General features: G+C 57.6%; 1 protein-coding gene across 1 annotated transcript; it reads left to right on the forward strand.

The window, feature by feature from the left end:
* Positions 1-1461: 1461 nt before the first annotated feature.
* On the forward strand, positions 1462-13569 carry NOC2L (NOC2 like nucleolar associated transcriptional repressor). Its single transcript, XM_052653837.1, has 19 exons — positions 1462-1513; positions 1654-1806; positions 3377-3551; positions 3640-3759; positions 4307-4427; positions 4514-4604; positions 6416-6494; positions 6583-6693; positions 7022-7135; positions 7535-7723; positions 7873-8012; positions 8887-8998; positions 9782-9895; positions 10116-10217; positions 11336-11479; positions 11583-11696; positions 12412-12547; positions 12904-12996; positions 13286-13569. The coding sequence occupies exons 1-19, from the start codon at positions 1488-1490 to the stop codon at positions 13390-13392; spliced, it is 2241 nt and encodes a 746-aa protein (XP_052509797.1). The 5' UTR covers positions 1462-1487; the 3' UTR covers positions 13393-13569.
* The last annotated feature ends 101 nt before the right edge of the window (positions 13570-13670 follow it).

The following is a 13670-nucleotide window of genomic DNA, read 5'->3' on the forward strand; positions in this document are numbered from 1 at the left end:
GCTGCTCCGCGGTGGCGACCGGCTGGGCGTCCCTCGATCCCGCCGTTTGCCCGCAGCCGCTGTTTCTCGGCGCCGCCCGCCCGGCCTCCCGCGCTCTCCCGCGGTTTCGGGGACGCTGCCTAGAGGGCGAATCCTCTCAATGTTTTGGGGCTCCGTCCGCCTCCTCCTCCAGGAAGCCCCCCCGGGCCGCGCCCGTCGCCTATATCTGCGAACCCTCCAAGATCTACCCGCGTCACCTCGTTCAAGCCTTCCCAGCCCTGGAATCTTCTGGGGGCCGAAAGGCCCAACGTGATTGTCCAGGGTGCGTCTGCTTGCCTCTCTCCAACGCCACGCAGGCCCCTTTGCCCGTCTGGCCTCGACTGGACGCTGGCTGCGGAGTGGGAGAGCGGGTGGGCTGCACGCCCGTAGGATTGTGAGGTCCCCTGTCTTGGGATCTGGGTGTCCAGGCCTGCGGACCTCTGCCATTAGACGCGTGGAGGGAGGGGTGGGCATAGGTTGAGTTCTCCATCGCCTTCCTTCCCTAAGGCAACCTTCCAGCCTCACGGTCTTTGCACTGGCAGGCTGTTCCACAGAGCAGGCAGAGGAAAAGTGGCTGTCCCTGCCCGGGCGGGCCTGGAGACTTAGGCAAATGCCTTAGTAACTGGAGTCCCAGGAGAGGACTCGCTGGACTGAAGTATCAGGCATCCTCTTTCAGGGAGATTTGGCCAAACTGGCTTCAATAACAATGCTTGAATCTTTCCGCTGTCTGCCGGTTCCTGCCCTTCAGTCCCGCCCAGCGCAGGTGCTAGGGACTACCCAATGAAGTGGTCCTCATCCTTCTGATCCTCATCAGTGTCATTTATCTTTTCGCAAACTGCTCATCTGTAGCATCTCCATTTCTGTTTTTGTTTGTTTTCCTATCTGCGGAAAACTAGATTGTTGGCTTTTTATTATTGATTTGGGAAAGCTCTTTGTATAAGAGTCCTCTCTGACGCATGGTTCCCCTCACTCTCATGCATTTTTTTCCTCGGTCGATGTATTGACATCTTCACTGGCATGTGTTCACAGAGCTCTGGAAGGCTGTGGGCAGGGCTGGGCGAAGGCGACCCGGGCTCCAATCCCACCTTCCGCCAGGTCGATGTCGTTATTAGTGCCTTTTTTGGAGAAAAAGATTTGTAAGCGGACAGCGGGATTCCGCCCTACGCAGTCCTGCCGGGTCCTGGAGCTCTGCAGTCCGTCCCTCAACAGAAGCGTGCGGGAGCCGTGACAGAACCAGGCCTGTGCCGGAAGCTCGAGTCCCGCTTGCCACCCTGGGAGTAGGGGCGCCGGCTGTCTGAAAAAAGAGATGTGAACGCGCCCTCCCGCCTAGATGCCTCCACAGCCACAGTTGTAGAACCCTAAAGCCACCTGAAGGGGCGGTGCCAGGGGCGGGGTCGGCCTGCAGGAAGTTCTCCTGGCGCAAGGGCTGCTGGGACCGGAAGTAGGGTGCACGTTGAGGTACGGCAGTCATGGCAGCGGCGCTTAGCCGCAAGCGGTGAGTTGAGGCTCCTATCCAGCCTTTCGGAGGGTGCTTACGTCCATACGGGCTTCCCTTGCGCCTGTGTGTCCCTGGGGAGGCAAGACTGGGCACATTGGGCTCGTGGGGAGTCGTGACTCCAACGGCATGGCCCGCAGGCGCCTTGAGGAGCTGACGGTGGATGAGTTTCTGGCCTCGGGCTTTGATTCCGAGTCCGAATCGGATCCCGAAGGAGCCCCAGAGGCGGAGACGCAGGCGGTGCGCGCGGCAGCCCGGGGTCCGGATGGACCAGGTGGGAGTCCCTTGGCCAGGTGAGTGGGAGCATCCTTCATGGGCTGTGTGTAAGCCGAACCCCCTTAATCTTAATCTTCCTGGCCCGCCCTACCAGAAGTATGCTTACTACTCTTGGCGCCTCATAACTGAGGCCTAGGGACTTCTGACTCCAACCCCAGATCCTTCGGCTTATTTATTCCTCCATCGGTATTTACCGGGCGTCTGTTTTGTGCCAAGTCATCCGGATGATGGGCCAACGTTGGAGGATAGTCTTCTTTTCTGGCCTCAGAGAGCTTACAGGGCCTTGGATAAACGACAGTATGTAGGGTGGTAGAAGCGAAAAGTGCTGCAGACAAGAAAGAAAAGCAGAAAGATAAAAGAATAGGAATCTTAGCTGGGAGCGTTTAAGGAGGTGTTAATTTAGCAAAACCTAAGAGAGTAAACTGCAGCAGTAGGGGAAGAATGGAGAAGGCAATGGCAACCCACTCCAGTACTCTTGCCTGGCAAATCCCATAGACGAAGGAGCCTGGTAGGCTGCAGTCCATGGGGTCTCTAGGAGTCGGACACGACTGAGCGACTTCACTTTCACTCTTCACTTTCATGCATTGGAGAAGGAAATGGCAACCCACTCCAGTGTTCTTGCCTGGAGAATCCCAGGGACGGGGGCGCCTGGTGGGCTGCTGTCTCTGGGGTTGCACAGAGTCGGACATGACTAAAGCGACTTAGCAGCAGCAGCAGGGGAAGAATGGCAGCAGGAACAGTAAAGGTCCTTTGGTGAGAGTGCTCATTCAGAGGTGAGCTCGGCTGTGGCAGAAATGAGGGGGAAACTAGCAGGAGGTGTATCTGGAGACATGATGGTGGGCGGAGTCTTGTAGACTTTTTACCTGCGTTTCAGTACAGCCAGAAGTTATCTCATGGTTTTGAGTAGTGATGTAATGTCATGTAACTGTTAACAGAATAGGTCCCTTAGGTTGCTGTGCTAAGAGCAGCTGTAAGAGTCAGGGATGGACAAAGAAATTGAGAGATGTTGCTGGCTGGAGAGGAGTCATGAGAATTTTGAAAGTACTGATAGTGAGACCTCATGACAGATTGCACGCTCAATGTGAGAGTCAGAGTTTACCTTTCACCTAAGCACCTGGAAAGGGGGAGTTTTCAACAACTGAGGTGGTGGTGTTCAGTTGCTAATTCATGTCTGATTCTTCAGCCACCCTGTGGACTGTAGCCCACCAGACTCCTCGGTCCATGAGATTTGCCAGGCAAGAATACTGGGGTGGGTTCTCCAAGAGCAGGGTGTGGGCAGAGCAAGTTTGGAAGAAGCCCAAGTTCAGTGTCATATGTATTGGGATTGAAATAAGTGCATTGAAACATGTAGAAAGACTGTTGAGTGTATGAGTTTGGGTTTTGGACGGAGAAAGATCTATTGAAAACTTAGTCTGTGGAAATACCCCTGCCTTGGTTGTTGGCAGCTGCTATGGAGGGAGCAGACTAAACCTCATAGATTCTCTGAGGAAGACAGGAAGCCACATTCCCCCGCCCCCTCCCCCAACCCCTCTCTCCTCGGCCTTGGCTGTGGCTGCCAGTCAGACTTGAAGACCCCCACCTTCTCAGTCGGCGTAAAGGTGGTGCATCTGAGCACAAGGACCAGCTCTCTCGGCTGAAGGACAAAGACCCTGAGTTCTACAAGTTCCTGCAGGAGAATGACCAGAGCCTGCTGAACTTTAGTGATTCAGACAGCTCTGAGGATGAAGAGGAGCAGCTCCACTCCCTGCCGAACATGCTGGAAGTGAGGCCCTACGCAAAGTTGGTGGGGGACAGGGACATATTTGTGGCCTCTGCATCCCATGCAGCCCGACCCCCTGTGTTTGGCGCAGGAAGCAAGTGAAGAGGAGGAGGAGGAGGAGGATGGGGTCCCCAGAGGACCTGAGGGGAAGAGGAGGGATTCTGTCCCTGTGACCCTCGCCATGGTGGAGAAATGGAAGCAGGCAGCAAAGGTGAGAAGTGGCGGGGGTGGGAGGCAGCTGACCCCCCTTCCCCGAGTCTGCCCTTCCTTCATTTCAGTGATTTGGGGCTGTGCAGGCTCAGGACTTCATTCTCTCCTTCATTCAGAGACTAGGGCTTCTGCCTGTACCTTTCTTCTCAGTTTTTCTCCAGGGCTCCGTGAAGTCCACTGTGGGGAGGATGTGGTCTCTGTGTCTTTGCTAGTTGGTGGAGGCCGGGCCATTTTGCGGGCCTTGCAGTGGTTTCTGCAGGGAAAAGAAAGGACAGAAAGGGAGAACTCCAGATATCACTTGGAGCTGGTCATAGTTCAGATCCGGGACCCTCCACCCCTCCCCTGTGGCCCTTCCAGGAGGATTCTGGACTCTCTTTGTTCCCTACATGTGGCTAAGTAACACTGCTCCTACCTCTGCTCTTGGTCTGAAGATATGGGTGAGGAATGCCTTTCTTTCAAGGCAATTCCTGGAGCTCCAGCTAGCTGCCTTTGCTTTGCCAAGCACAACTGACTGCACCCCCAACGTCTGGGTCCTTCTGCCCCTTTAGGAGCACCTTACACCAAAGCTGTTCCATGAAGTTGTGCAGGCATTCCGAGCAGCCGTGGCCACCACCCAAGGAGATGAGGAAGGTGCTGAGACCAGCAAATTCCAGGTCACGGACAGTGCTGGTGAGCTGGGGCAAGGGAACCAGGGATACAGGCTCTCTATTTGATCCTCTGTTCTGAGAATGGCATCTCTGGACCCCTCATTGCAGTGTTCAATGCTCTGGTCACCTTTTGCATCAGAGATCTTTTCGGCTGTCTCCAGAAGCTGTTGTTCGGAAAAGCCCCAAAAGACAGCAGCAGGTAAGAGGAAAGGACGGCACGGGGCTGTGGTGAGGGCCCTGCCCTGCGAACAGCAGTGGCGCTGGGACCTAGTGGCTCCAGAAGGATGTTGAGGACAGAGCCAGGCTCTTGGCAGGGCTCTTGGCAGAAGCTGGACACTTGAGGCCCTATGGGGGTAGCTCTGTCCTTCCTCCTCCCTGCCCAGATTCCTCAACAGCTACAGCGTGTGTGCTTGGCTTTGGTCCCCCATCTTCTTGGGTCAGGATTCTCTCTTTTCTTCTTTGGACTAATCAGTCCCCTCTACTCTCCTTGGTTTTTGCTCTGTGGCACGTGTGTGTGTGTGCATGCGTGTGTGTGTGTGCGTGTCTCTAAGCAGGGGCCTCATCCATGCAGGTTCTGGGCCTTGACTTCCATACTAGAGGTTGCTTGAGCAGAGTGCTGTGGAAGGGCTTCAGAGGGGAGAGATGAGTAGCTGACATGGCAGGTTGTGGATTACACTGGGGCTCAGAGGAATCTGGGAACTTCCAGGGAGAGGTCTTGCTGTGACTGTCTGAATGGGAGGTGGGGGAGGCCAGGATTTGGGGATGGGAATACCTAGGTCTCATGGTGGTGGGGGCTGGACTGATGGGTCCAGCTGGACTGAAGGCGTGGCCATGTGGAGGTGGCTGTATCTGAGGGAACCAGGGAAGTTGATAGACCGGTGAAGGTGGAGGGGGCCAGGCAGCGAGTGAGTAGGCAGCAAACAGGCGGTATAGGTGGTGCTGGACGTGGGCTCCCATGGGGGCCGCTACCCTACGCAGAGCAGTCTCCATGGAGGATGGCAGATCCTGGAGGAGGTGGCACCACCTCCTGGGTTGTGGCTTTAGGTGCCCAGTAGCTGGTATCAGCCAGCAGACTTTCAGGAGCCCCTGTCCTTTATTCTTTCACATGCTTTAGCAGTTAGAATGAACACCTATGTGCTGAGTTCTGAGTGTTGAGGGATGATGCCTTTGAGAAACTTCAGAAGTATTCCCCACTGTTGCTGAAATTATTAGTAATCGGCCTGGTCTCTCTAAAGTGTATGTGACCCAGGGAGTTTCCTAGTGGTCTACTTGGTTAGGATTCTGCACTTTGACTGTTGTGGCTCAGGTTAAGTCTCTGGTCAGGAGACCGAGACCCTGTAAGCCAGTGGGCCCAACCTTTTTGGCACCAGGGATGGCTTTCATGGAAGACAATTTTTCCATGGAGTGGGGTGGGAGTATGGTTCAGGCGAGAATTCAAGCAATGGGGAGCACAGATGAAGCTTAGATCATTTGCCCACTGCTTACCTGCTATGATGCCTGATTCCTAACAGGCTATGGACCAGTACTGGTCCATGGCCCAGGGATTGAGGAGCCCTCCCAAAAGCCATGAGGCGTGGCCAACAAAAAGACAAGAGTGGCCCAAAGGAAGCCAGCTTGTGGTTCTGGTTCGTGATGCCTGGGTCAGACCTGGGAGTGCAGAATGGGTGCCTGAGCCGTGTGGGAGCTAGAGGCCAGAGATCCGTCTGGAGATTCTGGGGGAAGTGGCTGGCCCCAGCTCAGACAGGGAGAATGTTTAACCCTCTGGCCATGTGGTGGGGGTTTGAGGCTTGATGGTACCTCACCTGAAGCATAGCTAGGAGCTACCCTTGAGAGAGTCCTAGTGTGTCTCTTGTGTCTGTCCAGCTGGAGGAGCCCCTGAACGTCATGGGAAAAATGGTCGGCGGGGGTGGTGGTGTGTCTCTCTACAGGGCCCACATGCCCTTGTGCTTTGAACACTGGCCTCTGCCTCCTAATGGCCTCCTGACCTGGGGGGGTGCTTTCTCTCCACAGGGTGCTGCAGCCATCCAGTAGCACGCTGTGGGCCAAGCTCCGGCTGGATGTCAAGGCTTACCTGAGCTCCGTCATCCAGGTGCAGTTCTGGGAGGTGGGGCCTACCAGTTACATAGGGGCCTGGCTGCTCACATCCTGGGCCTCACTGACCTCTCCTTCCTCCCCAGCTGGTGGCCTGCGTGGCAGAGGCAACAGTGGCGGCAGCCGTCCTCCAGCACGTGGGCAGCTCTGTGCCCTACTACCTGACCTTTCCCAAGCAGTGCCGCATGCTGCTAAAGGTGCGCTGGGGCGGGCACTGCTGGCTGGTGTGCAGGTGGCATTCGTGCTACCCCATGGGGTTCTGTGTGAGCACACTCGAGGTAGCAGAGCCCAGTTACTCGAGGGTGGGCTGCCCTGGTGGTGGGCCAGCTTTCTGTCACCCCATGCATGCATGTGTGGATGACAGGTCCGTTTTCACTGTGCGGCCTTCAGGAGGGGTGGCATGCTGTGTTTTTGCTCCTCCTTGATGGAGCTCTATCTTGTGGCTCCCCTGGGCACTGTGGGAAGGGCTGCCTCTGGTTGGGCTCTGGGGGGGGTGGGGCAGGTGATGACAGCTTGTCTCTGCAGAGGATGGTGGTCCTGTGGAGCACTGGTGAGGAGACAGTACGGGTGCTGGCCTTCGTCGTCCTCGTCAAGGTCTGCCGGCACAAGAAGGATGTCTTCCTGAGCCCTGTCCTCAAGGTAGCAGTGCCCCCAGGTCTTCCCTTGGGGTCTGGGTTGCAAGGCTTGACCTGAGGCCTGGGCAGGTTGCCTTTGTGATTGGGGCTCTTCACTAGCCAAGGGCACTGTGGCTCCTTGCCTGATCCCAAGGTTATTCACGCTGCAGCTCTCTCCTGGGTCCCAGGCCTCCCAGTGAGACCCTTCCCCTCTGCGCTGCAGACCCTTCTCAGGGCTGCTGGACTCGAGGAGCAGGACCATGCTGAGGAGAGGGGTCTGCGGCAGATGTGTCTGGGCTGTGGTTCCTGCTGAGGCCAGCTCTGAGGGAAAGACCCTGGTGTCTGGAGGGGGCTTAGAGCTGGGTTTTGGGAGCACAGGGCACCAGGAGTTCAGAGGTAGCTCTGACTGGGGTGTTTCCGGCAGCAAATGTATATCACGTATGTGAGGAACTGCAAGTTCACCTCTCCCAGCACCCTGCCCCTCATCAACTTCATGCAGCGGACCCTGACGGAGCTGCTGGCTCTGGACACCGGCGTGGCCTACCAGCACGCCTTCCTCTACATCCGCCAGCTCGCCATCCACTTGCGCAACGCCATGACAACACGCAAGAAGGTGTGCAGGAGTGGAGCCTGACCCACCGTGGGCCCTGAGCCTTGTGGGAGAGACAGCTCAGCCTCTTGGCGGGGCAGGGGCCTTGCTGGTGGGGGCTGTGGAGTAGATAGAGGGGACCCAGGGACTGACTGAGTGCATTTCTCCGGCAGGAGACATACCAGTCGGTGTACAACTGGCAGTTCGTGCACTGCCTCTACCTGTGGTGCCGTGCCCTCAGCACCATCTGCCCCAGTGAAGCTCTGCAGCCCTTGATCTACCCGCTATCCCAGGTTATCATCGGCTGCATCAAGTGAGTCGGGGTTGGGTGAGGCCACCCGGAGGGCCTAAGGAGAGAGGAGCCAGGGTTACATAGGTGTCCTAGGGGGTCAGGGCTAGGGTTACACAGGGCCTTCTGGGGACAAGGGTACAAGAGGCTGTCCTGGAGGTCAGGATAGGGTCGGGTCACCCAAGGAGGTATCCGGGAAGGCCAGGGGGAGCTAATTTTCCAGGAGGGTCTTGCCAGTGCCCCTGGTGACTAGGGTCTCTAGGGCATGGTGCTGTGACTTGGCAGCACCTGAGAAAGGTCTGGAGTCAGGCCGTCTGTGGCCTTGTACCTACATTCCAGAATCCTTGTCAGCTGGGCTTCTGGTTGCCTGTGACCTTAGTTGAGAATGTAGCACACACATATATTTTGGAGTCATGGGGCAGAGGAGGTGGTGTGCAGTCTGAAGGGAATTGGGGCTTGTTTGCCCAGGCCTCTTGCACAGAGCAGATTTGGTGTGATGTGCCACGGTATGCATATTCAGTGTTGGTCTCTGGGAGCAGAGACTGGAGGAGCCGTGTGTGGCCAGAAGAGGGCATCGCTGACCTCCTGACGGGAAGAAAGAAAGGTTTTCACCAGAGGCTTCCGCTTCCCCACCATGTCATGCCTTGAAATGAAATTGAGTTGATAGGCAGGGAGGGTGTGTCCCAGTGTAACTGAGTAAAGAGGCAGGTCCTCACAACTTTGGTGGGGGCCTTTTACTCTGCCCTTACTTGTCCGAGCCAGGCGTGGCCACTGGCCCTGCCGGGGAAGGACCTTTCCTGAGATTGGAGCCCAGTGGGTGGGGAGAGGTTGGGGCAGCTGGGCCAGGAGGGTCTCTGAGGCTGGGCCTTTGTTTACTCCCTCCTTCCCACATGCCCAGGTTGGTCCCCACGGCCCGCTTTTACCCGCTGCGCATGCACTGTGTGCGCGCCCTGACACTGCTCTCGGAGAGCACGGGCACCTTCATCCCAGTGCTGCCCTTCATCCTCGAGGTGAGCCTGTGCCCAGGGTTGTGGGGGGGAGATGCCTCCTGTTGCATGTGGCCTGATTACCCCTCACCTTGGTTCCACTGTCCTGAGTGCTGGCTCCTTGTTCATAGCATATGGGTATGACATAGCACGTAGGTGTTGTTAGTGTGTTGCTCTGCATGAAGCCTGCCTGTGAGTACTCTGTGTGGTGGGCAAGAGTGGCACTACAGGTGAGGACAGCTGCTCTGCAGGGCCGGCCTGAGAGTGCTGGTTTTAGGTCACAGACTTGGATTGATCCATGTGTTTGCCAGAATCAGTGGCAGAGCTGGGCTGGAAGCCCCGTTAACTCCAAAACTGTGTTCCTGAGCTTGTCTCTGTGCATGTGCATCTGTGTGTACACGTGTGCACACAGCTCAGGTCAGGAAAGGCTTCTCTCCAAACACTAGAAACCAGGACCAGGCTGTGGGGGTGCGGTTGTGGGTGAGGAAGTTGCAGTGATGGTGACCCTGGGCTGGAGCGACCCTTCTTTGTCTCCAGACGCTGGTTCTCAAGGTTTTCCAGCCTGTTTGAGGAGGGCAGCAGCAGTACATGAAGGTCCTACCCTAGTCCTGCTCCCTCAACCAGGGACTTGCTCTGTGGCAGAGGGACTCTGGGGGACCAGAGATCTGGAACTCAAGCTGATGGGGGGAAAGGCTGTGTTTGGGGGCCGAAGGGCTGGCACTGTGTCTTGTCCCTGGTTTCAAGAAGGGTCTCTAGGGACCCAGGGTCGCATCGTGTGCAGGAGGGGCTGACAGGTCCTTGGGACAGATTTTCCAGCAGGTTGACTTCAACAGGAGGCCGGGGCGCATAAGCTCCAGGCCCATCAACTTCGCTGTGATCCTGAAGCTGTCCAAGGTCAACCTGCAGGAGAAGGCATACCGGGTAAGCCCGGTCTCTGGGAGGGTCTGGAAATGCCCTGGGCAGGGTCATGGCAGGGTGTCGGAGGGCATTGTGTGTGGGGTGCCTGGAGGCAGATGACTGTGGACAGGAGAAGGCTCACTTCCCTCCAGAGTTGAACCTTGTGGGCCTCCTGGGGTTGGGGGAGCCTGGTAAACCTGAGCCCCCATCTGCCCTGATGCTGACCGCTCCTTCGCTGCCTCAGGACGGCCTGGTGGAGCAGCTGTACGACCTCACCCTGGAGTACCTGCACAGTCAGGCCCACAGCATCGCGTTCCCTGAGCTGGTGCTGCCCGCTATTCTGCAGGTGTGTGCCTGCTGCCTCCCACCTGGATGCTTCCATGGGCCCAGACCCCTCAGCAGACCAGACCATCTCCTAACGGGCTAGCTCCCCTCATGTGGGGCTGGAGTGGGACTTTGCAGTCCTAGCCACACGGGATGAGTGGCAGAACCTGGGCAGTGTGACATCTCTGCTGACACTCCCTGGCAGCTAGATCCCTGGGTGTGGAGCCTGAGGAGTGCGCTGGCATGGGTGCACCGCTAGGACCCCAGGACCTGCCAGCGCATCTCCACCCTGCCACAGCCCAGGGTCCAGACCAGCCATGAGGTTGCTTGGAGGTGCTGGGGTTGAGCAGGCTGGACCTGGCCCCTCAGCTCTGGGTTGGGCTAGTCTGCGTGCGTGCTTTTCCAGGTGCTCCTGGGCCGGGTGATGCAATAGGAGAGGTTTGGGGTGGGAGGAAGCCCTGGCTGTCCACCTCAGCTTTTCTTCAGGCAGTACTTTGAGGGGTGGGGGGATTCTCCCTCCCCAGAGCTCCTTCTAGGCCACTTGGAGGCCTGTTTACCCTCAGCCTCAGTGCTTCCCATCTCAGGGAGGCCTGTGCCTGCGGGCCTGGTGGTGAGTGGGGCGGGGCTGCCCACACGTATTGTGTATGCACCTGCTGTGTCTGAGTCCCAGGGATTGTGGTCTAGAAAAGGGGCAGCAAATATTTTAAGCTTTGCAGTCACATGGTTTCTCGAAACTGCTCAACTTTCCTGCAGAAAGAAGGACAAAAAAACTTACAGAAAGACATGAACAAATGTGCCAGTACAGCTTTATTTACAGATACAGGTAGTGGGTGGGATGTAGCTTGGAGAGTAGATCCGTGCTGTGCCTGCCGCTGCCCACCCCTCTCCCTAGCCCCAAGCTTGGCGCACATTCTCCCATCAGCCCTGCATAGGCCCCCAGGGGCTGGGCTATAGAGGTCACACAGCAACACCCCCCCCAATGTGCACCAGGGCTCCCCTGTCACAGGAGTGTCCCCCAGGCCTGAAATATAGGAACCCATGACACCGGCCCACCCCCTACCCCTGCCTGTCTGCGGTCACTGCACACAGGGTACAGAACAGCCTTGTGCCTGGAGCTAGGCTGAGCCTCTTCTTCTGCAGCTGAAATCCTTCCTCCGGGAGTGCAAGGTGGCCAACTACTGCCGTCAGGTGCGCCAGCTGCTCGAGAAGGTGCAGGAGAACGCAGAGCACATCCGCAGTGTCCGCCAGAAAGTCTCCTTCGGCGTGTCTGATCAGCGTGCAGTGGTCAGCTGGGGGCCAGAGCCCAGGCCCTGGGGGCACCAGTCAGTGTATGGCTGGTGTATGGGAGTTTGCCTAGGGTGGGACATGACCCTGGACTTCTGCACAGGATACCTGGGAGAAGCGAACCCGAGAGGAGGGGACCCCGCTTACCAAGTACTACAGCCAGTGGCGAAAGCTGAGGGACCGCGAGATTCAGCTGGAGATTAGTGGCAAAGAACGAGTATGGTGGGGGTTCCGGGATGTGAGCTTGGCTGGGAGGATGTGAGTGGGGTCGGTGGGTGCTACCCCCAGCTGCCGCTGCTCTGACAGCAGATGGTGGGCAGAGCCAGGTAGAGTCTGGGGGCTTCTGTGACCCCCAGGAGGAAAGGCCCCAGGGCTGTGCAGGGGCAGAGCATCTGCTGCCCATTCTCAGGCCTGATGGGTTAGGACTTTTGTGGGGTGAGTTCTGGGCTGACCTTGTCATGTGGGCCAGCTGTGGACCAGCAGGGAGGGCTCTAGCTGTCTTTGGGTCTGGTCCTAAGCAGTGGGTGTGAATGGCATGACCTGAGGGGATGGCTTCATGCCAAGTGATATGGCTGTCTGCAGCCCTGCCCTGGTGTCAGTGTGGGCTGCCATCTGTTCTGGGGTGATGGGTGAACCGGGGGGGGGGGCGGGGAACAGGAAGGTTGGAGCTTCAGTGGCACTTAGTGGCCTCCTTACTGGCCTGGTGAGGCTGCTGTCCAGGAATCCTACCCGGTGATGCTGACTAATCGTCCCCAAAGTGGCTGGGCAGGGTCCTTGCTTGGAGGGTAGGCTGGAGGCTAGGGGAGGGGTGTTGGGGGGGGTGGGGAGGGAGCAGGACTGGGTCTGGGTAAAGCCGTCAGTGTGAGTGGGCCTCTGGCTGTGGTGGGTGGGCTACCACCCTCAGCTGCTGCTCTTGCTCCCTGTCCTTCCAGCTGGAAGATTTGAACTTCCCAGAGGTAAAGCGCCGCAAGGTAGGGGACAGGAAGGATGAGGACAGGACAGAATTCAAGGACCTCTTCGATCTGGACAGTAATGATGAGGATGATGCCCCGGACTTCACAAAGAGAGGTTTGGCCTGAGTGAGCTTCAGCTTGTGCTGGGTCCTGGGAGCAGGTGGGCCTAGCAGGCTTCCCACTTCATGGAACCACAGGAAGGGTGCTCGTCATCACCCTCTGCCCCTCCTGCCACATGGCTGGCTTTGAGGTGGGGGCCCTCCTGGAATTGGAACACAGGCCCCTAAGCCTTGTGTCACCCCCTCCCACCATAACTTTTTGGGGGCAGTTCTGGGTCCTCTCCAGTTGAACAAAGGAGACCTAAGGGAAGGTGTGGTACAAGGCTGTGCCCCAGCCCCCCTGCTGCTTTAGCGGCCACCTCTGCATTTGCTGGTGGGTCCACTCCCATGGCTTCTTGTGCTTGGTTCCCAGGAACGCCTGGGTCCCCAGGAGCTTGGCAGAAAATGGAGGACGACAGTGACAGCAGTAGTAGCAGCAGGGAGGAGGAAGTCAGCAAGTCAGAGGGTATGTGTTTCCCAGAGTGAGGGCTGCTATGGTTTTTGAGCCCATCTATCTGGAGCACAGGGCTGCCTTGGGGGATCTTGTGGGTGGGCAGAGCCATTGGCTCTAAGCTGGGCTCACGCCCCTCCCTGGGGACACCAGGCCAGCTGCTCCATCCTGGCTGGCTCTGGCAGCCGGCAACAGCAGCAGTGATAAATTAATTAGTGCTATGATTAATTAGTGATGAGTAACCTCTGAGGCTGGCTTCTTCCTGATAAAGCAGAATTTATGTAGCTGTGCTCTCTCCCTGCAGATGGAAGCCCAGACACAGAGGCAGGGCTGGACCCCCAGGAGCTGTGGCAGCTGGCCCAGGGGCCAGAGGACGAGCTGCAGGACCTACAGCTCTCTGAGGAGGACTGACGGCTGCCCACCTAGTCTTGCGGGGGCTGCTGTGCAGGGTTCCCGCCTCCCCAGGCAGTCAGGCGTGCTGCTTCTCCACTGGGGCTGAGCCCAGAGGCCCTGAGGTTAGCGCCCCTGCGGGGTGAAAGGGCAGTAGATGGCGGAGAGGCCTTTATTTTTACAACATAAAAGACCAGAAAGTACCAAATGCTGTCCAGTTCCTGGAGCTGCGTCCGTAAGCCACCATGGGGCCTGCTTCCCACCACAGCCCATGGTGGTGGGTGGGAATGCACCTACCC

Source organism: Budorcas taxicolor, chromosome 16 (genome assembly GCF_023091745.1).
Source record: "Budorcas taxicolor isolate Tak-1 chromosome 16, Takin1.1, whole genome shotgun sequence".
NCBI lineage: Eukaryota > Metazoa > Chordata > Mammalia > Artiodactyla > Bovidae > Budorcas > Budorcas taxicolor.